General features: G+C 54.8%; 9 protein-coding genes across 9 annotated transcripts; 4 read left to right on the forward strand and 5 right to left on the reverse strand.

Moving 5' to 3' along the window:
- The first annotated feature begins 290 nt into the window (after positions 1–290).
- Positions 291–3,291, forward strand: BGZ61DRAFT_396595 (DNA repair endonuclease XPF). The gene is made up of 2 exons (XM_046242961.1): positions 291–409; positions 461–3,291. Exons 1-2 carry the CDS (start codon positions 362–364, stop codon positions 3,233–3,235), a joined length of 2,823 nt encoding a protein of 940 aa, XP_046100293.1. The 5' UTR covers positions 291–361; the 3' UTR covers positions 3,236–3,291.
- BGZ61DRAFT_591029 (uncharacterized protein) lies at positions 3,292–4,216 on the reverse strand. Its single transcript, XM_046256668.1, has 2 exons — positions 3,726–4,216; positions 3,292–3,668 (listed from the first exon to the last, which is right to left on the reverse strand). Exons 1-2 carry the CDS (start codon positions 3,744–3,746, stop codon positions 3,477–3,479), a joined length of 213 nt encoding a protein of 70 aa, XP_046100294.1. The 5' UTR covers positions 3,747–4,216; the 3' UTR covers positions 3,292–3,476.
- Positions 4,217–4,784: 568 nt separating this feature from the next.
- Positions 4,785–6,519, reverse strand: BGZ61DRAFT_360538 (uncharacterized protein; the record flags this gene model as incomplete). Its single annotated transcript, XM_046241181.1, has 3 exons — positions 4,785–5,172; positions 5,227–5,864; positions 5,929–6,519. 3 exons carry the CDS (start codon positions 6,517–6,519, stop codon positions 4,785–4,787), a joined length of 1,617 nt encoding a protein of 538 aa, XP_046100295.1.
- Positions 6,520–7,259: 740 nt separating this feature from the next.
- Positions 7,260–8,419, forward strand: BGZ61DRAFT_360604 (uncharacterized protein; the record flags this gene model as incomplete). The annotated part of the gene is made up of 2 exons (XM_046241191.1): positions 7,260–7,685; positions 7,757–8,419. 2 exons carry the CDS (start codon positions 7,260–7,262, stop codon positions 8,417–8,419), a joined length of 1,089 nt encoding a protein of 362 aa, XP_046100296.1.
- Positions 8,420–10,175: 1,756 nt separating this feature from the next.
- Positions 10,176–11,074, reverse strand: BGZ61DRAFT_72860 (uncharacterized protein). Its single transcript, XM_046257022.1, has one exon. It carries the CDS (start codon positions 10,957–10,959, stop codon positions 10,489–10,491), a length of 471 nt encoding a protein of 156 aa, XP_046100297.1. The 5' UTR covers positions 10,960–11,074; the 3' UTR covers positions 10,176–10,488.
- A 115-nt stretch (positions 11,075–11,189) lies between these two features.
- On the reverse strand, positions 11,190–13,305 carry BGZ61DRAFT_360675 (uncharacterized protein; the record flags this gene model as incomplete). Its single annotated transcript, XM_046241198.1, has 2 exons — positions 11,190–12,862; positions 12,918–13,305. 2 exons carry the CDS (start codon positions 13,303–13,305, stop codon positions 11,190–11,192), a joined length of 2,061 nt encoding a protein of 686 aa, XP_046100298.1.
- Positions 13,306–17,528: 4,223 nt separating this feature from the next.
- Positions 17,529–18,585, forward strand: BGZ61DRAFT_73159 (uncharacterized protein). The gene has a single exon (XM_046257023.1). The coding sequence runs from the start codon at positions 17,950–17,952 to the stop codon at positions 18,478–18,480; it is 531 nt and encodes a 176-aa protein (XP_046100299.1). The 5' UTR covers positions 17,529–17,949; the 3' UTR covers positions 18,481–18,585.
- A 1,733-nt stretch (positions 18,586–20,318) lies between these two features.
- On the forward strand, positions 20,319–20,672 carry BGZ61DRAFT_535962 (uncharacterized protein; the record flags this gene model as incomplete). The annotated part of the gene is made up of 1 exon (XM_046254332.1): positions 20,319–20,672. The coding sequence occupies one exon, from the start codon at positions 20,319–20,321 to the stop codon at positions 20,670–20,672; it is 354 nt and encodes a 117-aa protein (XP_046100300.1).
- A 2,508-nt stretch (positions 20,673–23,180) lies between these two features.
- On the reverse strand, positions 23,181–24,576 carry BGZ61DRAFT_457407 (ATP-dependent RNA helicase). The gene is made up of 4 exons (XM_046246649.1): positions 24,202–24,576; positions 23,787–24,147; positions 23,479–23,736; positions 23,181–23,422 (listed from the first exon to the last, which is right to left on the reverse strand). The coding sequence occupies exons 1-4, from the start codon at positions 24,467–24,469 to the stop codon at positions 23,374–23,376; spliced, it is 936 nt and encodes a 311-aa protein (XP_046100301.1). The 5' UTR covers positions 24,470–24,576; the 3' UTR covers positions 23,181–23,373.
- Between the last annotated feature and the right edge of the window lie 418 nt (positions 24,577–24,994).

The following is a 24,994-nucleotide window of genomic DNA, read 5'->3' on the forward strand; positions in this document are numbered from 1 at the left end:
CATGAATTACAACACAATCCACCCCGACTAGCATTCTCGTAAATATGATACTTACGTACTAGAAACTACCCTATATTTTCTACGAGGCTACTCTTTTGATAATCCAGCTCTACGTAATGTTTAATTCATTTATGTCTGTCTAAGTTCTTGTAGTCTCCCCCCAGGCGCTCGACCCGCTATAACTTAGCGGCCCCGGCGGCACCGAGTCACTGAAGATCCCCTGCCAGCATGGACCCCGCTACAGCTGTAGTGGGTGCCATGATGGAATGCCAATTCCCATGCTCGGGACAGCTTCACGACCAGACATTCATATCTAACCTCCACCTCCTCCTCCGCCAGCACCAGCACTCCGGGGCCCCGCATGTCGACAAGTAATGCTCCCCAACCAGTGAAGCTTTCACTGCCGCTCGTATGTCCGCCCAACAACGCAACCCCGCTGCGCTAGCTGACCATCTCGTAGGAGTATCAGCAGGCCCTGTTCCAAGAGCTCCGTGCCGAAGATGAAGTCGTCGTGCTCGCCCGCGGCCTCGGGCTGATGCGTCTCGTTACCAACCTCCTCCACTCCTACGATGCGGCGGGTAACAACCTCATTGTCATAGTCGGGGCCGACGACCGAGAGAATGGCTGGATTGGCGAGGCACTGGCTGAGCATGCCGCCATCAGCATGTCGCCCAAGGCGCGTGGGCTAACGGTCGTCAACACTGACTTCCAGAGTGTCGGTGCCAGGGAGAAGATGTACAAAGGAGGTGGTATTTTCAGTATCACCTCGCGTATCCTAGTTGTTGACCTCTTGACCGGGTTGTTGGATCCCGACACCATCACTGGCTTGGTACTGCTCCACGCCGATCGCACCATCGCTACCTCCCTCGAGGCCTTCATTTTACGAGTCTACCGACAAAAGAACAAGGTCGGTTTTCTCAAGGCCTTCTCGGACAACCCCGACCCGTTTACTACGGGTTTCTCGCCTCTAGCGACCATGATGAGAAACCTTTTTCTACGCAAAGCGTCGCTCTGGCCCAGGTTTCACGTCACGGTCGCACAATCTCTCGAGGGGAAGAAGAAGGCCGAGGTCATTGAACTCGAGGTCCCGATGACGGACTCCATGAAGGAAATCCAGAACGCCATTATGGAGTGTGTTGAAGTCAGTATTCACGAACTGAAGAAGGGTAACAGTGGCCTGGAAATGGACGACTGGAACCTCGATAGCGCCCTGCTCAAGAACTTCGACGTCATGGTTCGACGGCAGTTGGATCCGAACTGGCATCGCGTCAGTTGGAAGACGAAGCAGATCGTCAACGACCTAACAGTTTTGAGGACTCTACTAAACTCAATTTTAACCTACGATGCGGTTTCATTCCTTCAGCATCTGGATACCATCCATGCGGCGCACTCTCCTCCTCCAGGGTCAACCCGCCAGACCCAATCCCCATGGCTGTTCCTAGATGCGACACAAGTCATCTTTGACACTGCTCGAAGAAGAGTATATTCGGCAAACACCAAGGCAGCAGCGACGCATGAGGGAAACATCGATTCTCTTCGACCGGTCCTCGAAGAACTCCCCAAGTGGGCTCTGATGGCGGAGGTCCTCGAAGAGATCGACCGAGACCTTTATTTTGAACCTCCCACGAAAGACGACTCCAATGGCACTATTCTTATCATGTGCTCCAGCACTGATACATGCAGGCAGCTTCGGGATTATTTGCAGTTGATGCATATCAAGCCCAAAACGGACAAGAAGGATGATGAAGACGAAGAAGACGCCCATAAGCCATCCGCGGCGTTCATGATGCGGCGGAGACTGCGAAATTATCTTAGGTGGAAGAAGCAGTTCGCCCAAGTCAGTTCTACCCTCTTTGCCGAGAATCAAAAGGCCATCAACGGTGCGACAGACACACGACCCGGCCAAGGGGGTCACAGAGGCGGCAGGGCACCAGCAAACAAGAGAAGACGAGTCCGAGGCGGGGGCAACATGGGCCCAGCTGTAGGCCGTGCAGAAAACGGCAGCATTATGCAGTACATTGAGAAGCCTGGTGAGGTTGCCGATCTCATGGCTGAGGTTCAAATCACTGAAGAGGAGGCTCAACAGAAGGAAGACGTCATCGCGGATCCTCTAGACAACATGGAAGATTACTTCAAGATGTATGAGATGCAAGACCTCGTTGTCATCCACGCCTATGACGGCGACCAGGATGAGCATGTTTTGGAGGAGGTTAAGCCGCGATACATTATCATGTATGAACCAGACGCGGCTTTCATCCGCCGTGTCGAGGTGTACCGGTCGTCACACAACGACAGAAACGTCAGGGTCTATTTCATGTACTACGGCGGGTCGGTTGAGGAACAAAAGTACTTGTCGACAGTCAGACGAGAGAAGGATGCCTTTACGAAGCTCATCAAAGAGAGGGCTAGTATGTCGCTGGTGATGACGACTGATTCTCACGGCACCGAAGATCCTGAGGAGGCATTCCTCCGGACCGTCAACACTCGCATCGCTGGCGGCGGCAGGTTGGCCGCAACAGCACAACCACCGCGCGTCGTGGTCGATGTACGAGAGTTTCGATCATCGTTACCGTCACTCCTACACGGACGGTCTATGGTCATCGTGCCGTGCATGCTCACGGTGGGCGATTACATTCTATCTCCCAACATCTGCGTGGAGCGAAAATCCATCAGTGATTTGATCTCGTCTTTCAAGGATGGGCGCCTCTACAATCAAGCGGAGACTATGTTTCTGCACTACAAGAACCCGATGCTTCTTATTGAGTTCGACCAGAACAAGTCGTTTACACTTGAGCCGTTCGCCGATCTGTCGGGCAGCTTTAACAGCGTAGCGCCGACTAATGTCTCCTCGGATCTGCAGTCTAAAATCGTCCTGCTGACGCTAGCCTTTCCAAAACTGCGCATTATCTGGTCGTCGTCCCCGTACCAGACCGCCGAGATTTTTGAGTCGCTCAAGACGCAAGAGGAGGAACCAGACCCGATCGCGGCGGTAAAGGCAGGCCTCGACAAGGACACCAAGGCAGGAGAACAGACGTTCAACCAAGAGCCCCAGGACATGTTAGCAATCGTACCAGGTGTGACGCCACAGAATATCAAGACCCTAGCGTTTGAGACAGAGAACCTCCGAGAGGTGGCCAACATGGAGGAGAAGGAGTTGGAGCCGCTGGTGGGCAAGACAGCAGGACGGACAATTTACGGTTTCTTTAACCGGAATATCATGGAAGAAGAAGACTAGGGTTACGGACACGGCAGATAGGAAATGACAATGATACCCAGACGTGAACAATGAAGCATTCATTTGTTGCTATTGAGAAACTAGCATGGTATAAGGGGTATTCTTGCGGCCGGTGATAAGAATTGGGTATCCCACTAGGCGCATAGGAAGCAAAGAAAACAGCAAAGTCGTCCATCTCGTGACATTTCAACACGCCTCCTCCTGTCCCCTTCGACAACCAGAGTTGAAGCAGGGAGCCGCTTTATACTCGGCTTCTTCTCGACGTTCTCGTGCCTCCTCCATGTCGCTTGCTGCCGCAGTAGCCGCAGGTGAGGAAGCGCACGATGATACCGCAGAAGCGGACAATGGCGCTGATGATGGCCTGGAGAATGCCGCCGATGCCGCTAATGACAGCCATGATGGCGTCGCCGATAGTGCGCAGCGCGGCCTTGATCTATAGTGGCGGGTTAGTTTTCGTGGAGGTAGGAGGCGGTCTAGGGGAATGGCTTACACAAGAGACGACTCCACCCATGATTGCAGTGTTTTGGAGGTTGGGTATGTGGTTGTGGTGTGGTGTGGTGTAGATTTGGTCAAAGAAAAAGGCTTTGAAGTCTAGTCTCGTCGCTTTGGTTGATGATGGTTCTACTTCCCTCAACAATCACGTTAGTTCCCTTGGCTTTATATACACGAACCGCTCTTGCACAACGCCAACCCTACCAGCCACTCACGCCCGTTCATCCACGCCGTCATGAATTCGCCCACGAACCCAACGCTTCCACCTGACGTCAGGGCGCCCCCTGTGTCATCTCGATGCGGTTCCCGAAGGAGCAGCCCAACAACGCAACACCCCTGCACAAACACTAGCCGCCCTCGGTGCATTCGCTCCGGCCAGGAACCCAGTGTTCCGGACGCTGTGTTTGGCTCCGGCGCGTTTTGCGCGTGGCCGAAAACTCATATCCATGACGTGTGCGGCTCGCGGGTGGCTTGTCGCGCCCGCGCTGAAATCAAGGCCGTTGCGCATCCGCTATCCCACTTGCGACTGACAGTACCCGCTGTAACCTCTAATTACCGATTTTTGCCGCTGAATGGCATTCTTTCTGTGTGCTAACCAGTGGGCTAGCCAGTGGCTTCGTGCATCATGCTGATAGGGCCCTGTCTTGTCGTTACCGCCTTGGGCTCGACTGCATTGCATGGGAGTACAGCTACGAGGCTGGAGTCATGACGTCACGGCGTTGTGGCAGGAGTCAGTCGTCGATGTCACCACGACGATCGTAAATCCCAGCATGGTAACGACAGTCGAAAAGGGTTTCTCAATTCTCGCTCAACCAGACTTTTTCGTCAAAGGTCGTTCACGCAGGGTAACATTCAACGTGGCCAGGGTGCCTTTGCAAAGGATCTGGTGTGTCTATAGTTCATTACAGTGGGGGTATATTCCGTCAACTCCAACCTCATTGAGATGAGTATCTGTATCAGCGATACTGCACATGGCGATTCCGGTCTCTACATGACCCAGTAACGCCTGTCTATATGTCACAAAAACGTACAATCGTACACAATGCATCCGCCACTCCTACAACCATCGCCTCTTGGTCACCTTCTGCATGTTGACGCGCCGGAGCATCTCGCGGTTCCTAGAGTCGAGCAGCCCAAGTGCCGTTCGGTCGTCCGGTCCGTACGGCTGCCCGCGCGGAAGATGAGGCCTCTCGTCGCTCATCATCTTGATACGCTGCACCCGCCTCAGCTTAGTGAGGCCGTACCAGCACACGAAAAGTGAGAAGACAATGGAGGCGCCGGTGACACCACCGAAGCCCCAGTTGGTTTCTTCGATAAAGTTCTCCAGGTTCATCCCGTAAAGGCCTGCGATGAATGTGCCCATAGCGAGTCCCAGTGTTCCAACACTGAATTTCAGGTCCAGAAGCATGAGGGCGTTGCGGTTTGCATCCAGGATGGCGCGCGCGCTGCACTTTGTCAGTAGTGTGGACGGGGATGCAGCGCAGGGGAGAGCTTCTTACATGTCTTCGGTGTTGCGGATCCCGGACACCAGGTTTCCTGCCTCTTGGACAATTTCGTCGGTAAGTTTGTGGTACGACTCGAGCAGCATCTCCACCTCGGTATGGTCGTCCATCCCTCTGTATAGATCGTGCGCCTTCTCCGTCAGGTACATGGCCGCCAGATCATCGTCTGCCTCGAGCAGTTCCTCAATGGCGTCTCGCACCAGCTTGACCTTCTGCTCAAAGGTGCTCACCCTCTTCGATAGAATAAGTAGCATGCGCAACTTCTGCCGATCGATGTCGTCTTCCAGCTCGCTGAGAATATGCATCACAGGCTCACGAACCGCCTCGAAGTCGGCTTCGAGCTCCGACGTCACCGAGGTCAACACAGCTTCGAGGGCGCGAAATTCGTATGGGAGTGATCCGGTGTTTTGGGAGTTTGGCGTGTTCTTCTGTTGGAGTTTGCCTTGCAGGTCATACATGAAAGCAGACTGGGGGTAGGACGTCTTGGACCCATAGACATCAAAGAGGAGTACACGGTCATGTTTGATGAGGACCTTGAGATGGAGCAGGTTCAAGAGAATCGCCGAAGGACGGACAAGAATGTGAGGGAGGTTTGACGAGTCAATTTTCCGCAAGTCTCGAGGTAACAGACCGTACTATCGAACCATTTCAGTCGGCGCCCAAGTTCGAGGCATTGAGTTGAAGAGAATGGCCACATACCTTGGCAATGAGCTCCGTCTTCTTGAACTCGCCGTCCACCAAGATTACCTTTCCGTGCTCGTCGACTTCAGTACATCGTAGCCGCGGCTCGGACGCAGCCTTGGCCGCCAATGACCGACGGCTGCTGAACATGGTCGAGCCGCCGCCAAATTCGTCGTGGCTGGGGAGATCGTCGGGCTTCAAAGGCTTCGCACCCTTCCTTGCCGAGCTCCCCCAAAGCCGTTCTTGCCATGTTGGCGCCCCTTCGTCGGTATCGTCCCACTTGAACCACTTCCGCGCGCCCGGGGTTGTGCTGAAGGAGCACTTGAAAGCCCCAACCTGGTCTCTTGTTCGCAGTTGTCGCAGCAGCGGCTCCAGGTTGAGAAAGGAGGCCTCGAGGGTCGCAGTTCGGCGGCCGCAGGTCGTGGCAATGGATTTCGACAGCTTCTTCGCCGGCGGGTTCGACCCTCGCATTTTTCGACAGAGCGCCGGGACGGCTATCGCGTCCGAGGTAGCACCATGGCTGCAGCTGACGAAGGCTCTCTTGGACTGTGAGCGCAGGAATCGGAGGAGGCTGCGCGAGGGAACCGGAGACCGCAGAGCGGAGTGCATCACTGGGGATCCCGCGCGTCACGTGGAGTGCGGGAAGGTCGTCGACATGGAATGCGGCCGTAAAATGAAGCTTTGGCGGAGGTATCGATATCGTCGGGGTTCGAGATTCTGGAGGTTTGCACGCCATGGCATGGGTTTGGTTGGCTGTCGGAGCTACTAGTGCCCGTTCTTGGCCGAAAATTCGCTGAGAGACAGGGAATGCGCACGGGCCATTCCATGAGACAACCTCTGCATCATCAATCGAGACTCAACTTGTTAGTTATTGATAATACACAAATGCATAGTAATATTTCATGTTCAACTAGGGCATATTGATGTATCTCGGGGCCTCTAATTCATCGGAGGCTTACAGCCTCTCGCAAGATTCTGAGTGGGGCGGCCGACGGTTTATCCCGGTCATCTTTAAGTTAGGAGCCAACTTTTAACCCGCAACTCCGCCAGAGGAGACGATACTCCGGAATCCCAACCGCAACATCCTCCAAGAGTCAAACATAACAACACGCTCACGACCAAGAGGGGGTCCAACTTGGCTTGGGGTGATTGTGCCACTCTCCTCGGCCATTTCCGTCTACTGCTATCCTACCATCGCCCTACTGTTACTTCTTGCTCTCCTTCTGCTGCTTCTCTTCGTCCGGAAACTCCTGATAACTAGCCAGAACAAACCCACCTTCCACGCCATCGACCGCTTCTCCTTCGTTTCTCTTTACTCGTCCCTTCTCTTCTTGGACCTCCTAATCGTTATGACCCTTACTCCCATCCGCATCCGAGGCAAACGCAAGACCAAAGCCTCATCCACCAGCAACCCACCGTCGGCCCTCAGCGACAGCCTCAACCCGCATCTTACTGCAAGGGCCAAGAAGATGAAGCGCTCGATTTCTACCGTCCTCGCTGACCGGTCATCCCGCTACCGCGCATCGCTTGATGCTCTCCCCGCCGAGATCCTCGAGAAAATCCTCCTCTACAGCACCAACTTGGCGCTGCCGCGTGCTGCACCTCACATCGGAGCCAAGCTCTCCGGCCGTGCCACCCTCCTCCGTCTCTTTATCTGGGCTTTCCACGATACTTGGAACCAGTGGTTTGGTATCCCGGTCCGGAGTGATGTCTTCTTTGGACCAGAGATCAAGAATCCTGAGTTAAGGATCTGCGACGGAGATCCGGTTCTGCAGGTTCGTCTTCTTACCTACCTCAACATGACCCCTTTTCAGTGAAACATTGTCATGTACTGACATCCGAACAGTCGGCCGTCTTGGAGCTTCCTTGGGTAAATATCGACTTCATCCTCCAGGCACAGCAGACCTGGGCAGATACCTATGCCAAGGACCGGTGGTACCAACACAGCATCGACTGGGACCGCGACGATGACGGGCTGCCCACGCATCACCACGACGACAGTCATGACTTCGACGGTGGCTATGGCCATTTTGACGCCCGCCGTTGCTTCGAGGCCGACTACCAGAAGGCCCTGTCATGGCAGCCTTTTGAGGCAAGCATCGAGCCTTGGGGCTTCCGGGACATTCACCCACTCACCCGCGTCCCTACCAATCTCATCACTGGCCCCTGGGACGATGAGAAGCAGCGCCGTCTCCTGTGGTTCACACGCGGCGGAGCTCTCAATCTCGGTGGAGAGGGTCACGCGCCGTCGCCGCCCTGGGAGGTCCGAATCGACTTCCTCCGCAACGCCGTCATTGACACCCCTGAGCCCAACGTGCTGGTCTGCAATTGCCTGATCCGCGCCTGGGTTTACTGGGGGCTTCCCGGGGATGTCGTGAGGCAGGAGTTGCGGAAGATACGTCAACGCATCGAATGGGGGGGCGACACGCCTGCGGGGAGGACCATCCTGCGCGAGGTCGGGACAACGCTGAGCAGCTTCCTCACGTTTCCGTCGTATGGGAAGGATTAGTGAGTTGTTGAATGGGAAAGCTTTCGCTACTCAGGCGAATTTCCCCGTGCCACGTGTGGTTGAACGCGGTGGTCAGGGGAGCCGGGCCTCAATGCGCAAGTCACACGAGCAGCCATTGCCGACAAGCGACAGAAGCAAATTCCATGCGTCTGTACCATGTACTCCGACGAGTATGCACGACATCCAGCGGTGCAACATTGCACAAAGGAGACTGCATGGTACACATGCATCTCCGGAGTCATCCGCCAGCACACCTGGCCCAGTGTGACAGCCACGAAGCCCAACTCGACCTAACTCGGCATCTCCAGTCCGGTAACACGCAATGCACCGAAGAAGCCAGAACTGTCTTACGGGATGCTCGTGTTACGCGACACTGCAAGCACCGGGCCGCAACGACGATGCACAATGGCAGACCCGGAAAGCTGCTACCAGATCCGTATCTCCAACATAACATAACCGAACTCTGGCGTCATGTCTCCCACTTGCCATATCCAGCTCGCCGATGCCGATGTGACTAACCCGGCCACCTGGACGCAACTCCAGCCTCCCTGGTCCGTTGTCCAGACTCTCACGGTGGTGAGACTCTCATCCTCCAGGCATGCCATAACCTGATTCCGACGCTCCTCCTCTTGCCTAAGGATACCACCCGAGGCATCTACGCTATACTAACATCCTGGCACGAGCCATACCGAATTCCCGCTGGCCGAGCTTTCGACTCACTCCGACTCATTCTGGCTCACTCCCTGCCTACAACCTGCCTGCCGTCGATGTGGGGATACACACCTCTCTGTATCCCCTCCCGGTGGTCCATGAGGTACCAGGGCTAAGCATCTCACTTGTATGGCGAGAGGGAACATGTTTAATGAATTAATTAATTGTACTGTTGTATTTGCCATTTGTCCTACCTTGGGGTAGAAATTATATGGAAGTTTAGTGTAAGTGCCGAAGCACGACCGCAGGTGGGAATAGCATCATTGCTCAAGCCGTCAACGACGTAGCATAAGCGAGGACGGAGCATAGAGTCCGAGGGTAAGGGCACGCAGGCATTTTTTCACGCACATAATGATCAACTCTCACTTACCTCGTCATGTACTCCCCTTCTCATTCACGCGGATTCACGCCCTCGACTTACTCCTCCCCACCCATCCATCCCCTGGTACTTACCCGGCCAACCGTAACATCAGCCGCTCAGCAATTGTTGCTCTCTTCCGGCGCCAACTAGCTCGGCCAGTCGCAAAAGCAGACGGCGTTGTCGGAAGAAACTCGCCTGTCAGTCAGCTTAACATCGTCAACACCCACACACACCATCCCTTGCCACCGGTTGCCCAATCCGGCAAGCTCCCGGCCTCAAGCGGCGCGGCCCAAAAAAAAGAACGTGAGAGAACGCCAAGAATGACTCACACACCGCGTGCACAGCCAGAAAATCAACACCACCACCACTAACGGCCAGTGTTTTGGCCGGGGTTGGCCGGCTTGGAACCGTCTTCAAACGCCAGGCATCCCGAGTGGTCCCGGCCTTGCAAGCACGCATCGATTCCGCTTTGGCGTGATCGATATGCACCAACCCGGCGGGATTTTCGGACGACAGTTAACTTCAAACCGTAGCAACCCGGGTTTGCGGGTGGAGGTTTATGCCCGATCTCGTTTGCGCCATGGCAGGCTCGCAAGGGTCGAGGCAGTTTAGACACGCCGCCTGTAGGTCTTGTTTCGACTCCGACGAGTCACAAATAATCACGAATAGGTAACGTATTGAGGAAATACTGAACAGTGTAAGTGAGTGCTTCCAGCATAATGCTTTTGATTTCGTGCTTGTCTTGCTTTTCTCGCGCGTACTTTCCTCTTCCGAGGGTTCGTTCCAAGGAAGATGAATCCGCCACGAGTCCACTATCGCGAGGACTGTTTCAAGCTAGCTATTAGATTTCGCCATAGCGTTATCGCTCTCCTCAATTCAGATCATTCTTGGGCTCCCAAGTCCGCTTCCGAAACTTGTAGTCTTGTCTTGCTATTCGGAGGTTCCAAAGTCTGCCTTTGACGAGGTCGAGTGGATTCAAGCCCTTGGCTGTCTTGTCTTAGACATGATGTGGTTTTTGTTGGTTGTCTGGTTGTAGAAAGGCAACTTGAACTCCTGTTGATGCGAGAAACCGAAAATGCCATGCGCATCCATGATTCGACGCCGAGGATGTTGCTCTTCGGTAGTCGTCGTCCACGTCTGCTCGGTTTCGATGGCGAATCAAACCAATTACTCCTCCCGATCTCCTACCGTATCCTCCCCCATTCAGCTCGTTGCCAGTTACCATCACTCCCAGACTCATCTCGAATCCTGGAGGTGAGGACTGCAAATCGACGCCGTATAAAGCAAGAAAACATAAAAACAAAAAACGCAAACGATGTCTTAGTCGTACAAGATCCACGTTCATCACCTCCCTTCCGTCTTCTCCGAAAGTGACTTTGTCCGCCGTCTCCCCCATCCTTCCAAATGCCCGATCCTGGATAATGCATGCAACACGAACACGCTTTTCGGCACAGACCCTGGACGCCATCTTAATGTTCTACGAACAGAGATGGGACTCGCCAGGGCGGTGGTATCAAAGCCCCGTTGGCAAAAGACTCCTTTCTTTCCGGCCTCCTAGATATCGATGATTCTTGACAAAGGAAATAGTTTCGACATTATTGTTCACATTGTAGTCAGGGGGTTGTAGTTTTGGTGGTTGACGGGTATCTTGTTGGTTGACGCTTATCATGACCAACATATTGGTGGATGTGGTGGGATTCAGTTCAGGATGCCTTCCCACATTCCTGGTCCCCGAATACCAATGGCAGGGTGGACAGACGAAACTTCGTAGCCTTGAGCTGCCTCGGCAGAGCAGCAAACACGCTTTCCGGTTCCAGGGAAACTGGGTCGGACAGGGACTTGGAGATTCGGATCAGAGGCAACACCTCGCGAGCGGACCAAAGAAACGGGCCAAGTGGAGCGCTCTGAGCTATAGTAACGGCCACTGAGCATCTCACGAACATTCTCTTGGAGGGAGTTGTCCATGGAAGCGGTGCGGCTTCGCTTGATACCCGTCTTTACAGGAACCTCGGCGGATGCACGGTAGTTCTGCAGCTCCTGAAGAGCTCGGGCAGCATCCGACGCAGGGTCACGAGACACGTCGTCAAGTTCCTGCTCGCGCCTTGCCAATGGAGTCTCCAAAGACAAGTCCCCGAGCTTACCGACCGGGCCGGTGTAAGACTCAGGAGAGGACGTAAAACAGTGCTCGTCGTAATCCTCGGGAACCGAAGGGATCGTCGGCTTCTGGCTCAATCTCTCGTTACACAGCTTCGCACCTCGGAATCGCGACGGCATGCCCAGCTTGTGGCTGAGGGTCGCGCTAGAGAGAGACGAAGCAGATGAGATAGAGGAAGAGCGCGAGGAGCGCGATGAGTCCGAAATCATCGATTCGGGAGAGGACGCAGTCGAGACTGAGTTGGCGAGAGAGGATCGACGGACAGGGCAGTAGCTCTGCGGCGACGAGGTGATGGACACCGGAAGGCGATCCAGGTAGTGCGAAGCATTGGCGTTGGTGGCTTGAGCCAAAGCCAGGCCCATGGCTGAGTTCTTAACCAGAATTTGGGAGGCGGCACTCACGGCAGGAGTGCAGAACCCACTGGTTTGGGGAGTGAGCCGGGGCGTTGGCAGCATGCTCATGGCAGAAACTAGCCGCCCAGGAGTGTAGACACCAGAGGTAGCAGATTCCATAGCGGTGGTGGGGAGCTCGGCCGAGTCATATCCAGGTCCGGATCGGGATTCCTGGGGAAGGTTGAGGATGCTGCGAGGCGACAGCGCACACAGATCACTGGCACGGGAGCTAAGATGGGTAGCAGGGATGAGGTCCGTGAGGTTCGTCAGCTCGGTGTTGAGGCCCAGGATAATTTGTTTCCAGTCCGCAACCTGTTGGGCCACAGTCTGGGAGATACCGCCGGGGGAAGGGGGGCTCGGAGGAGGCGTATACTTTAGGACGATGTCAGTCCATCGCTGGAAGACCTCGTCGGCAATATGAAGCTTCCAGTTGACAGCAAGCAAGAAGGCAATCTCGTTCTGGTTGATTTCCTGGGTGTTGAGTCCAGAGATCTTGCTCCAAGCGCGAGCAGAGTAGTTTCGGTCCTGGAGATACTTGGAAGCCAGGATCAGGGCCGCGAGGAACATGCGACGGCCGCACTGAAGAGCGCGATCAGCATGGCGATCGTCGGGCTGCTCAGTAGTAAAGTTATGCGTGGGAACATGGGGCTTGATGAGAATCAAGTAATACAGAGCGACCTGGAGGGTCGAGTAGCTAGTGCGCGAGCGACGCAGCGTCTCTTGGATAAAGGTACGCAGCGGCAAGACGGCCTTGCTTCCTAACTCGCTTCGGCAAACAACCGAAGAGAGGGGCCAGATGGCTTCCACAATCTGGGTCGACGAATCTAAAAGGAGATGGTTAAGTCGGGGAGCACGGTGCGAAGTCGAATTCAAACGTACCAACAAGGCTATCAACGAAGTTGACCTTGCGATCGGACTGTCGGACCAGGGTGGGAGGGCATGCAGCCCGGGCGTGAGGGCCAGTTGAGGTTCGTCGCGGGTTTTGACGCAGCTCTGCGGGGACAGCCTCGACCTGCGCCTTCTGAGCGTGGCGGCGGAACTTGAGGGCATTGTCGGTAGAGCTCGCCTGCTTTGAGAAGCAGTAAGATTCACAGGAATCGGAGTCGGAAGAGTGGGCGGAAACAGAAGTGTCGTCGGAGGATTGAGAGGCCGTGTCGGACCAGACCGAGGAGGTCGAGGTGGAGGCCGAAGCGGCTAGCGATGAGTTGTAGGGTGCATAGTAGGTGGGGGGGATGGAGGCGGGCGAAAGTTGCGCGTCGCACTTCATCTTGGAGGGTAGTATTATAATAAATCGGCTTGAACGCGTTTCAAGCCAGGATGTCCAGTCGCCGTCAGAGGCTAGGTCAAACCAATCAAATCGTGGTTATTGCCGGTGAGCAGTTTCGCGAAGTCCGAGTCGAGTAGCAAGCTTCCGAGCAGCTAAAAGAATTAGATGCTGAGAAGCGATTCCGTTGATGTAATGAAGATGCGTCTAGACGAGAGAGTCGAGATGCGACTTGATTACACGAACGATGAGACCGGGAGACGAAGCGGAGACGGCGACTGAGAAAAGGTAGTTGAGTGCAACAGGCATTTCGGCAAAGCTTTAAAGCTCAGAAGAGTGCTGTGAACGGTGGTCGGCCTAGAACAAGGCTACCATCGGAGCGGGTCGAGGAAGGGTCGAGGAAGGGTCGAGGAAGGCAGGTGTTTGAAGATGATCAAGCCGTTAATTGATATGCAGGTACAATGCGGCAAGAGTCTTGGTGTGGCTGAAAGGAAGGTGCCGAGGGTGGTGAGTATTTATTAAAGGGCCAAGCGGGTGACTCTTTAGGACGTGGCCTAAGGGGCGAGGCTCGAGGCGTCAGTGGTGGTGACAGCCTAGGTGGTGGGTTGTGACTCTTTTGCACGGTGGCGAAACCGAGCAATGACCGCGGGGGGGTGAGTGGCAGGTGGCAGGTGGCAGCAGCTGGCGATCTCGGAGAGAGCGTGCGCGCAGTGGGAGCCTAGGCCGGGGGGAAATGACCAAGACCCTCGTCACAGCGGGTGTGGCGAAGAGGGGCAGGAGCCTAGAGGGAATGAGAAGGGTGAAAAAGAGGACAAAGAGTCAAAGGAAAGAGGCAAAAAAATAGAGAACGTGAGGGCGTGAGGGCGTGAAGGCGAGATGAACAAAGGGGTATTGCTGCAAATGGAGAGGTAGATGGGAGAGGGAACGGTGAGGTGAGTAACACCAGTGAGAGCCGGAGGACAGCGAGTCCGGAGAGGACAGAGGGTTAGCGAGGACGACGAAGAGACCGTGAGAGTCACAGATCAAGTGAGTCGGGCACTGCTGGGTCTGCTGGGTCTGCTAAATCTGCTGGGTGCTAGGCGGCCTGGGCCTGTGCTGCTGTGCCTGGATGGGCGGATGACTGATTGCGGTGCTGGCTGGGTTAGGCCAAGTAAGGATAAGGTGACGAGAGAGGTAGCCTTGGGCTGGGGCTGGGCTGGACCGGGCTGTGCTGGAGAGTGGTCGTGGCCGAGACGGAGGTGGGCGGCGGGTGGTGGGTGGTAGTGGGTGGACTCGAGAGTGGGCGGAGAGTGCGAGAGAAGTTGTTCACACTCACTCACAAAAAGTCGCAAGGTGCAAGTGAATGCCGCTGCGACTCCGGGAATCAGGAGACGGGTGGACGGGGGGACCAGAGAAACGGGGGCGGGAGACCGGAGAGGAGATGGGACCAAGAAAACAAGAGCCGTGGAGTGGAGAGAATACACGATCCAGAGCAGACTTCGGAGAGTCGCTGGGGACGGATTTAAAGGGCGGATTCGAACATCATGGCGACGGCGATGCAGTTCGATGGGGAGAAAGGCGGGAGCCAGGTAGGGCGGGCCATGGCATAGTTTTGAAGGGGACGAGGAGGATCCGGCGAAGACGACGACCAAGCCCGGACGAGCCAGGAAAGCGACCTGGACGAACCAGGACGAGCCATCTTGGGCCATGACGGGCCAGCGACGAGCCACACGCACGCAAGCACGCTGGGCCACTGAGGCCCGCTGAAGCGCCGCTGAGCCCACTGAATTCCCTCCCCCCCCAGCAAGCCCCAGCAAGCCCCTCTCTCCAGCACTCCCGACAGCCCCCAGCAAGCCCCAGGCCCAGCACCCTTCGACGCCTGCGGCGTGTCTGCATTTTGACGCCCTCCCATTGGCCGCTGGAGACACCAGCGCGCGTTGCCCCCCCTCCCTCCACTCTCCCACCCCCCTTGACTCCCGAGCCTGTCCCTCACTGGACGGAGCGCTGCCCCTTTGCCAGGCTTTCTCGTCGCGTTCCCAGTCCTTCTCAGGCTTTCCCAGGCCTTGTCAAAGGCCGATGAGTACCCGCGTCGGTTCAAGTGTGGTTGGTATGAGCGCTTCCAGCCAGTCAACGTCCGTCGCGGACCCTCCCCCAGTGTTTCCGTCTCCAGTCTTTGGTCGCTGTGGTGGCCCGCCCCTCTTTCGCACCCCCAGGCGCCGCAGTGAACGAACCAGCCCGCGTAGCACTATGCGCAAAGAGCAGCGAGCCGTACCTCTGTACCGGTTCGGGCAACGAGCATGCCGTTGACAGGTCGAGCAAGTCGATGTCAAGCATGTGCGGGCTGGAGCTTAGGGCTCTTGGGGGCGGCATCTCGACTCTCTTGTACATTCTCCAGGGACTCGCAGGACCACAGGACATCGTGGGGGCCATCGATGAGGCAGGTGCTTGCTTGCTGCCTTCCCTAAGGTAGGTAGGTATTGCGCTGCTGCAGGAGAAATGGAAGGGACGGGGACACCTCACCTCTCTCGCGCGCACACACACGCATCTCCACCAACTCAACCTACAGAACTGCTTCGGACGACTCACTCTACTTGCCCTTCACGCACGCACCCACGCACGCCAGTCAGTTCGTGCGTCGCGCATCCCTGCCGTCCCGACCCCCCCGGTCCCCCTCCCAACCCTTCTCTGTCTTTCGCGCTCTGTACTAGGCATGTATGGTAGCTCTGCAGCTCCTCCCAACTGACTGTCACAGAGATGTCCCTCTGCGTCTCCTCTGCGTCTCCTCTGCATCTCCCGGCTTCTCCCTCGCCCTAGCGTCCAAGTGGCCCTACCTTTAGGTACGATTACGGTACTCTGTACTGGACGGGGAAAGCATCTTTCCCTGCCGACCAGCCCAACCAAGAACAGACACCAAGCTTGGCTTTTTTGGGCCCGCCCACTGGTGCAACGAACTCACTGGGCTGGCTGATGATGTACGATGACTCTTCCTGATACTCTGTCCCTCCACCTCGCCTGCTCCACCTCCACCATCTCCGTCTCCGTCTCCGCCACCGCCTTTGAACGTGGCCATGCTATGACGATTTTGCCATGACCAGAAACCCTCGTTCCCCTCATCCCCTCATCCCCTCACATGTGCCTAAAATCGTCACTCAGCTTATGGAGGGGCATCTTGAAGAACTTCGGCACCTGCTGACCCCATCCCTCAGCCTCCTAGGATCCCAGATCCCAGGAGACACGAGACAAGAACTGGTTCACCATGGCCCCAGCATACCATGGCATGGCATGCCCGAGATGATACACACCAACATACGCACATTTTTCGCAGACACGAGCTGTCTGGAATTGCCCCAATGTTTTTGCTCCGATGTTACCGGGGTAGACGGGATGGATGGATGGATGGATAGCTCTGGCTTGTCTCGTCTCAATCCAGATGCGCCGCCTCTATGACCGAAGTGCTCGGTACACTAAATCCCTAACGATAATGCCTAAAGACACTATGGCTTCGCATGTACTCCGTACCCGACACTCCATCGCCCTAATCGAACGGACATGAAAACTTGAGTGTCAAATCTTGCCACAGCTCGCCGCCGTTCGGGACAAGACGCAAAAAGCACACCACTTGGAGCACCCGATCGTCAAAGATTCGGCCCCCTTCCTCTGGGTTTGCCGTGCCCGGGGTGGCTCCTTGATTCCCTAGCGGGTAGTGCAGCTCGCCCTCGCAAAATCCCGAAGAGTCTCGCCATTCTCCCCATCCGATTGTTAATCCAAGGCCACGGAGCAGCCGTGGGTCTGTCTATGACCTCACGCAAGTTGCCGGCACTGTCCATACACTACACGACTTGACTGCTTCGTCGGAGCAGTCCGTGCAGGCGACACGCAATGCTGCTTAACAAAGGTGTCCATCTCGTCCATTTTTGGTTTCACTGCCCCGGAGCACCGACACTCCGGTATTGAAGGCCGCGTCCTTCTGCCGATGGCACCTAGCGTAGCTGGCTGGCTCTTGCGGAGGCGAGGCTGTTCACTCAAGGCAGTGTCAGTAACCCTCCCATCGAGACCTGCACATGCATTCTAGGCACAGCACGCACAGCCATTCTCTTCGAGCTATTGGCATCTAAAAATGAACACATGGGGCCTTCACTGCCTTGTAGTCCCTGCATCCACGACTTGCAGTCGTCATGGAGAGGGGCATCGGCTATCTGGGATGCTTCTTGAGGTTGCCAATCTATCCCCGTGTACGCCGAAGCCATAACGCACATCCATCCATCTGGAGATTCTGCCTGGCTTCCATTTACTTGATCCAGAAATGCCGTCCTACCCTCCTCTGAAGATGAAGTGGCTGGCGGCGGTGTGCCTAATTACAGGATGGATCCCTATTTCCCTATTTCCCCATCTTGCGCGGACACATGCAAACGTTTGATGGTGACTGTCTAATCTATCCTGCCCCCAATGAATCATGTCCGTCATCCCGTGTGAACTGCGCGTTCAAGGAGAGATGGATGATTGCCTTTGCCTAGTTGGCTTGCATTTCACTCATCTTGGCCCTTCCACTCTCCCATCCCTCGCACAGCTCGTTTCCTGGTCCGTGCGACTACTGGTGGCTGCACTACCAACCCCTTAACGAGACCCCAATCTCCTTCGCGTTACCGTGATAGCTTCGTCGCGAACTGCATGTACCGGTCTCTACCGCCCGCCGCACAGCACCTCCGCTGGACACTGGCTAATACTAACAAAGCGCCCATTGTGCATAGCTGGATACTTTTATACAAATCATTACCTCAGCGCTTCTGGGCACCGCTCCATCCGTCGATTCGCCTGCCGATTGGGGGCGGAGAAAGGACCCCACCGGGTACCCGGACTCTTAACAATTCCGAGAGAACTGGTTCACTGAGCCAGAGCAGACGCGATGATTGTTCGGGGTTCCACTTAATCCATCTCCTGGCCTTTGTGCGACTGTGTGCAGAACTCGTCGCCACCGGTGTAGAGGTTGAGGTTGTACGAAGTGCAAAGCACCAAAACCAAAACCAAAAACCCGAGATGGGCCTCCACCAAACAACGGGAGAGCCGCCACCGCATGCCGGGGAGCTTCTCCGTCTCAGTCAACGTGTACGAAGGTACAATGCCATCCCACGGCACCTTTCGATCCTTGCACGCCAGCATCGTCTAGAACCTGCAACAGATGCCGCCCACGAAGCAACATGAGTCTTCCCCGCTCTCATGGCATGCTGCGGTGTGCTGATTGGATCCGGGCCGGTGTAAGCATCCAATCTGTCTGGCCATGTCGCCTGCTCCCGGCATCTGGAGACAATCCTCCGCCATGACCGGATGCACTGGGCCTGGTTACGATGATGGGGACCTTGCTCATCTCCTTTCATGATCGACGGCGATTCATCAGCCATGTCTGTGCAATATCATGAATGAACGGAAGCAGAGTGAGGCCGACAGCCAAATCCCCCAGCAAGTGGAGACCCTGGAGCCAACCTTGAGAGTGCTTGGCTTTGCTCCTCCCCTGTTGCGCGATCCTCGGCCCATCGATTGGCCAACAGCGGCTTGCTACTTCGGGCACCTCCCGGACTCTCTCGTCAGAATGAGTCAAACACCATCAGCCTTACCCTGGACTGTTAATTGATTGATTCCATCTTGTTCTATCAGCCCTAGGCAAAATTGGCGCCGATGCTTTGTTCTCCGCCTCTCAGCGAAACCGGCGCGAGGCCTGGTATTCGTTCGGGTTGCACCGCCGCAAGACTTTAGCTGTGAAGACTGGAACGGTGAAGGCTGGGTGCGATGACGCACCATGTCTAAAACCGCGAGATGGAGAAGTTCAGCAGCCACGATACATGGAACACATGACGGGATACGGGGGACCTCCCTGGGCCTTCGAAAGAAGCCACCGCTTTCGGGGAGGTAGTTCTACGACGGACACAAGACCATAGTCAGCGTGACGGGGACTTGGGAGACGCATGACCAAAGCAATTCCTCCCCAGCTCCTCCGGACGGGGCATTATCGCCTTACCTGATGAGCCGTGCGAGGATTCTCGTGGTCGAGACGCCGGGGTCGCTCCACTTACATCCACTTACACTAACAAGGCTGTTCTCACTGCCGCGCGGTTCGTCCTCGTGTGTCGCTGACTCACCGAGCGCTCAGCGGTTCCCTGGCTTGCCTGTGCTTATACCTGTGCTTATACCGAGACCGAGCCCGGCTCGTCCGGGGGATTCGTTTTCGGGTTGTCGCCGTGGCGATGGCATAGAGGCGCCCGGGAGAGAGGAAGGCAGTCGTTTGATGTGCCCGAATCCTCCGGTCTGCGATAGGTGGTCACCCCTGGTTCCACGGCCAGGCAGTTAAGCCAGCCAACTTCGGCTGGAACCAACGGTGCATCGACAGCGTGTAAAGCGCATCCCGGTCTTATCTTAGATGGCAGGAGACAGGGATGGCAGGATCCAGAGGCTGTGGGCTTTCCTCGTCGCGCGTGTTGTGCATGTTCCTGTTTGTGCGGAGAGTTTGAGTGTTGGCCGGGCTTCACCGTAAGATTGACGAGCTGAATGCGGTAGGAGGAGGGGAAGAAAACGTGGTTGCCTAACGTGGGTCCAGGGTAGGTTGACGAGGGGCTGGCTGAAATGCTCGACCGGGATGTGAGAGTGAGTTGAGTGTGTGTGGCTTTGTGGCTGCGGGACAGGCAGGAGCTGAAGTTGGCCAAATCCAAAACGCAACCCAAGTCAGCACCAACCGGCCAGCTTATTCGGGAAGCGTTTTTCTTGCTTCTTTTGGGTGGTGATGCCTACGGCGAGTGCCATGGAAGTGAAAAGAAGGATTCCATGCTACCTGGCCTCATGCATTCATCGGGCGAGTGAGGTTGGCGTCATCGTTGTTGCGGGCCTCAGCCTCAAGGCCGCCTTCGCCTTGCTGGCATTTTGCCAACTGCCATGGTCGAATCAGGCATATTTCGAGAATTCTCTACTGTAGGGATCGATCCCAGTTTCGTCCGCCCCCGCCGAAGATCTCTCCTCCTCTCGTCGAGTGTGGTGGGAGGAGTATTGCCGCAATGCAAGTCAAGCCAGCGCGGCGTTTAGATATTGCCACCCGTATTACACAACCGAGCTTCGTTCGAGCATCCGGAATCATATTACAACCAAGTAACTTGGAGATCTGGGATCACTACCAACACAAGGAGAAGCCCAGAAACACAACTGGTGATCCCTGCCCCGCCGTGGTCAACACGAACATGTCGCCTCCAAGCCTCCCCCCCTCTCCGGAAGCCCACGCGGTAACACCGCCTCCTTGCCGATCGCAACTGGGATGCATTCGCCCCATTCCCTCTGGTGGCACATTTGCCGAGGTTGACAACTGGATTTCCCTCGCAGATCCCTCTTTTCTGTTTCTGCGTGTGCCCAAGTAAACGTATGTGCGCCCGAGACTATGCGTGTTGCACTTTGTCGGTGTGTACCTTGCGTGTTGTGCATGTATCTTGTGGGCCAGCTCGACGACCGACGTCACTCGTCGATTGCCATGCATTCGTTCAGGCAACGTGGAAGAGGGGTTGCTCGCTGTCAGGCCCTAGCCTAGAAAACCCCCGATACCGTAAATTCATGACATGGGTACGCTTTCTATTGGCTCTCCAGCTGTTGATTCGCTTCTAGACAATTCCTTGCATAGCAGGATAGTCGGTGAGGTCTTTATCAGCCCAACACCAACCGCTAGCTTCAGACACCCACGCGCGCTCGCAGGAGAGAGACATATATCCCAACAACACTAATACCCCGACTGAAGTGGTACAGGTCACTCACGGACGTCATGTGGATAATGTGCCCTGTGACCCGGCGTCAGATACCTGTCCGTTGGGAGATGAAGGAAACCACCAGCCTTGCCAAAGAATGGTTCTATTCGTAGCAACCTTAGTCACATCAAGATGCTTCTCCACAGAGAACACGTCTTCATGTAACGCAAGGATGATATCTGCTGGGCACTAAGGTCCTGGCATCCTGTGTCTTCCCACCTATCACTTTGCCCGCTTGATACCCCGTAACGACAACAGCGATTTCTTGCATCATGGACAATCGCTTCAAGGGGAATGCCAGACCGCCACGATTCCCATCTCTTGTGTTTCTCCTGTCGAGTCCCTCACTCCGTAGCGAGGAGTGAAACAAGCCGCCAGAAGACGCAGGAGCAGCCTTATAGCCCTCCTTGACAACAATACCAACACGTTACTCATCACGTAACGCGAATTTATTGCCTCATTAGTCAATGAGAGGTTCGGCGTCTGTGTCACGAATGCACTGCTTTTTAATCTATGTTAAGTGATTGGCTGATCTAGTGTGGTGGAATATCGCCCCCATCAGTCTGCCTCCGACAAGGACGTTGACAAGGCACGACATGACATTAATTACGACGCGGATGTGGGGCATAATTAAGACACGAACTCCTGCTACCTAGCTCCGGGGGAAGATAAGGTATCGCATTGGTTTTACGCAAACCTACGGAGCTCAGAGATAGGGTTGACACAACATACGCATTATAGGAACACTACATGGTGCCACGGCGTCGGTTATTCAAATACGCTTCACAGGAGCAAGTAGAATATTATGGGCAAGCGAGACAACACATGGAATGCCTAGATGAGCTCCTCCGAACTAACGGTGGGAGTGTTCCATCCAGCCATTATTTATTTGCATGGGATTTCCTCCCATTAGACCCAACATTCGGCCCTTGAATCAGGCACTATTTCTTCCCGGATCAGCACATGTCAGTAAGCCTCCAAATATAATGAGTATTGCTATTCGCACCCGTTCAAAATACTAATCGCACACAGGTACACAATTTTACACCTAATCTTAGTATAAGGGAATATACCCGGACTGTACGCCCGCCTTAAGGTATCTTATTCTGAAGAATTTCCAGTTTCCACTTTAAAATAAATTAAAAGATAAAATTTAAACTGCAGACCTTAGAGAATAAATACTAAGAATAAAGCTTATTTAATTTCTTAGGTTTTCTTACGAATAGGTATATTGTTAAGACTTCCCGGTAAAATTGGTTGATATCCTTGAGTGTGCAAGTAGCATTTTGAGTGTGTGCGAATAGTAATGCTCAATATAATTTACCCTGTGATATGATGGTAAGATTGCCCTTGAGTTTGATAGGGACTGGTCTTAACGCTACTTCGAAGCTCAGGGATGAAACTCGTATTCCCAATATGACGTGTGACGGCATCAAGGCGCCATCTACCACACAGAACTTCGATAAAAGTTATAGAGTTGTGTTAAATTATACAGATTGTAATTTCTCACGACTATAGAAAAGCATTCCGAAGTAAGAGATATCATCTTATGCTGTAGTATCCTCCTGTAGCCGTATGGCATATACGAGACTCCCAACACGAACAACGAGAGCAGGGCTTGTCATGTTACCACATGGAATCCACACAGATGGAGTACTTATCGTTTGACTCACCTCGGCCCGTATCCTCGCCCCATGACTCTCCTTCCATTCCTCTTCCCTCACCTAAAACATCGCCCCCTAAAAGACAAAGCTCAACAATAAGAAAGACATGTCACACAGCACACGACCCCAGTCGCCACCACGGCGTGTGAGCCATTTTCCAACCGGAGACTTGCTGGACCGAGGTGACACCACCGGAATAGGAGCCTATGATGGTGGCTAGGGGAAATGACGAGAAGAAAATTTTTCCCTCTTGATGACGGCGTGACTGGTCTGGTGATGATATCGATTGAGCCGAACCAAGCCGCTGGATGAGACAGCCGCAGCAGTCACGGGTCTAACGGACCTACGCCGACTCCGGATGTCAAAGAACGAGGCAGAGAGGGGACTTATCACCATTGCTGTGTTAGGCGGAATATCGTCATGGATGACATCTTCAAAGGTGGCACAAAGGGAGATACGCTCGGCAGGTTTCCACAGAATCACTTCAGATAACGAACTACTCAATACAAGCAATCAAGTTGGACATTTCGCAACTTTTCCCTTTCGCCCCCTCGATGTCTTGATACCATTCTTCCAGATCCCTAACCTCTCGAGCGCCTGGTAGCGAAAGAGATTGACTCATGTCGTTGCAAAACTACACCAAAACACCAACTGGTCCTCTAGGACGCCATGTACGTGCTGGCGTCAACACCCTCCTTGGGGAATTCACTGAACACATATTGTTAGTTATGGCTAAGGCAGGTCGGATTCGGAGCGGAACATACGGAAGGGCGACCTCGAATCGCTTCTCAATCTCCTTGAGGACCTCCTGGTCCTGATCGGTGCTGATAAAGGAGATGGCCAGACCCTTGGTACCGAAACGACCGGCACGACCGACTCGGTGCAGATAGGAGCTGGCATCGTTGGACAGATCGTAGTTGATAGCCAGGTTGATACGCTCGATATCGATACCTCGGCCGAACACGTCGGTGGCAACACAGATACGCTTCTTGAACTCCTTGAACTCCTTGTAGCGACGGATACTGAGACACATTAGACTTTGATCATTTGAGGGGCACGCTTTGGGACATACCGCTCTTCCTGGCTGACTCCAGAGTGGACAGCAATTGAGGGGAAGTTGCACTCTCGGAGGAGCTTGTCGAGCTCAGTAGCACGGACAGTGCTTCGGACGAAGATGATGACCTGGTTGAACTGGAGGTCATCAAGAAGCTCATTGAGCTTGCGGTTCTTCTCCCTCTCCTCCAGCTTGATGTAGTACTGCTGGAGACCGTGCAGGGTGAGCTTGGTATCCTCATCGACGTAGTGTTCAGTAGGGTTCTGCATGAACTTCTTGCAAATGGGCTTGACCTCCTCGGACAGAGTGGCCGAGAACATCATCACCTGCTTCTGCTGAGGAGTGGCACGGAACACATCCTGGACATCGGTACGCATGTCTGCTTCTGGTCAGTGCCTGTGGAGGGCCGCTTAATGGGATAGTTTAAACGAACCGGGCTGGTCGAGCATCTTGTCGCACTCATCGAGAACGAAGATGCGGACGCTTCCGAGGCGGAGAGCCTTGTCGCGGACGAGGGCCTTGAGACGGCCGGGAGTGCCGACAATGATGTGAGGGCAGGTCTCCTTGTTCTTGAGAGTCTCGATATCCTGCTTGATGGGGGTACCACCGTAGAAGACGCCGGTCTTGATGTCGGGCATGTACTTGCTGAAGCGGTTGTACTCGTCGCGAATCTGGTAGGCCAGCTCACGAGTGTGGCACATGACCACAACGGAGACCTCTCCATTGACAGGCTCAACCTGCTGAAGAGTGGCGAGAACGAAGACGGCAGTCTTTCCGAGACCAGACTTGGCCTGGCAAATAATGTCACCACCGAGAAGAGCCTGAGGGATACAGGTTTGTTGGACTGTCGATCGAACCGATGTTAGAGTTTGTTTCCAAGAAGCAACGAATGACGGGTGTTATGTCAAGAGTCCGTCCATCGTCGCAGCTTAGCCATTGGGGATATTTTGCATTCTCCAAGGAGGAGTGATCCGCAATAAGAAGCGGAACAGGCCAAGACTAATGTCTCGGAGTGAAGGATTGCATCTGCCAATCAAGGCCGTAAACAAGACGGCATCTTGTGCAGAACACATGCCCTCGCAATCTCGACAGCTTCCACCAATGTTGTTCCAATCCGTCCGTGTCAACCGCTCTGGTCATATCCGCTTCTGCGTGATATCTTGACTTGCGAGTTGTAGAATGCCGCAGACCACCTTTCACCGATGGTCTGTTCTTGCCCGGTGCGG

Source organism: Ilyonectria robusta (assembly GCF_021365365.1).
Source record: "Ilyonectria robusta strain PMI_751 chromosome Unknown BGZ61scaffold_19, whole genome shotgun sequence".
Classification (NCBI taxonomy): Eukaryota; Fungi; Ascomycota; class Sordariomycetes; order Hypocreales; family Nectriaceae; genus Ilyonectria; species Ilyonectria robusta.

Excerpts from the sequence above, each read along its gene's own strand:
- BGZ61DRAFT_591029 (XM_046256668.1), bottom strand. The coding sequence starts at position 3,746 with ATGGGTGGAGTCGTCTCTTGT. Across the intron at positions 3,669-3,725 it reads TGGGTGGAGTCGTCTCTTGT|ATCAAGGCCGCGCTGCGCAC; the intron begins GTAAGCCATTCC and ends CCGCCACTATAG.
- BGZ61DRAFT_73159 (XM_046257023.1), top strand. The coding sequence starts at position 17,950 with ATGTACCGGTCTCTACCGCCCGCCGCACAGCACCTCCGCTGGACACTG.
- BGZ61DRAFT_396595 (XM_046242961.1), top strand. The coding sequence starts at position 362 with ATGTCGACAAGTAATGCTCCCCAACCAGTGAAGCTTTCACTGCCGCTC. Across the intron at positions 410-460 it reads TGAAGCTTTCACTGCCGCTC|GAGTATCAGCAGGCCCTGTT; the intron begins GTATGTCCGCCC and ends ACCATCTCGTAG.
- BGZ61DRAFT_457407 (XM_046246649.1), bottom strand. The coding sequence starts at position 24,469 with ATGTGCCACACTCGTGAGCTGGCCTACCAGATTCGCGACGAGTACAAC. Across the intron at positions 24,148-24,201 it reads CAAGATGCTCGACCAGCCCG|ACATGCGTACCGATGTCCAG; the intron begins GTTCGTTTAAAC and ends GACCAGAAGCAG. Across the intron at positions 23,737-23,786 it reads GGAGTCAGCCAGGAAGAGCG|TATCCGTCGCTACAAGGAGT; the intron begins GTATGTCCCAAA and ends AATGTGTCTCAG.
- BGZ61DRAFT_72860 (XM_046257022.1), bottom strand. The coding sequence starts at position 10,959 with ATGGCGTCCAGGGTCTGTGCCGAAAAGCGTGTTCGTGTTGCATGCATT.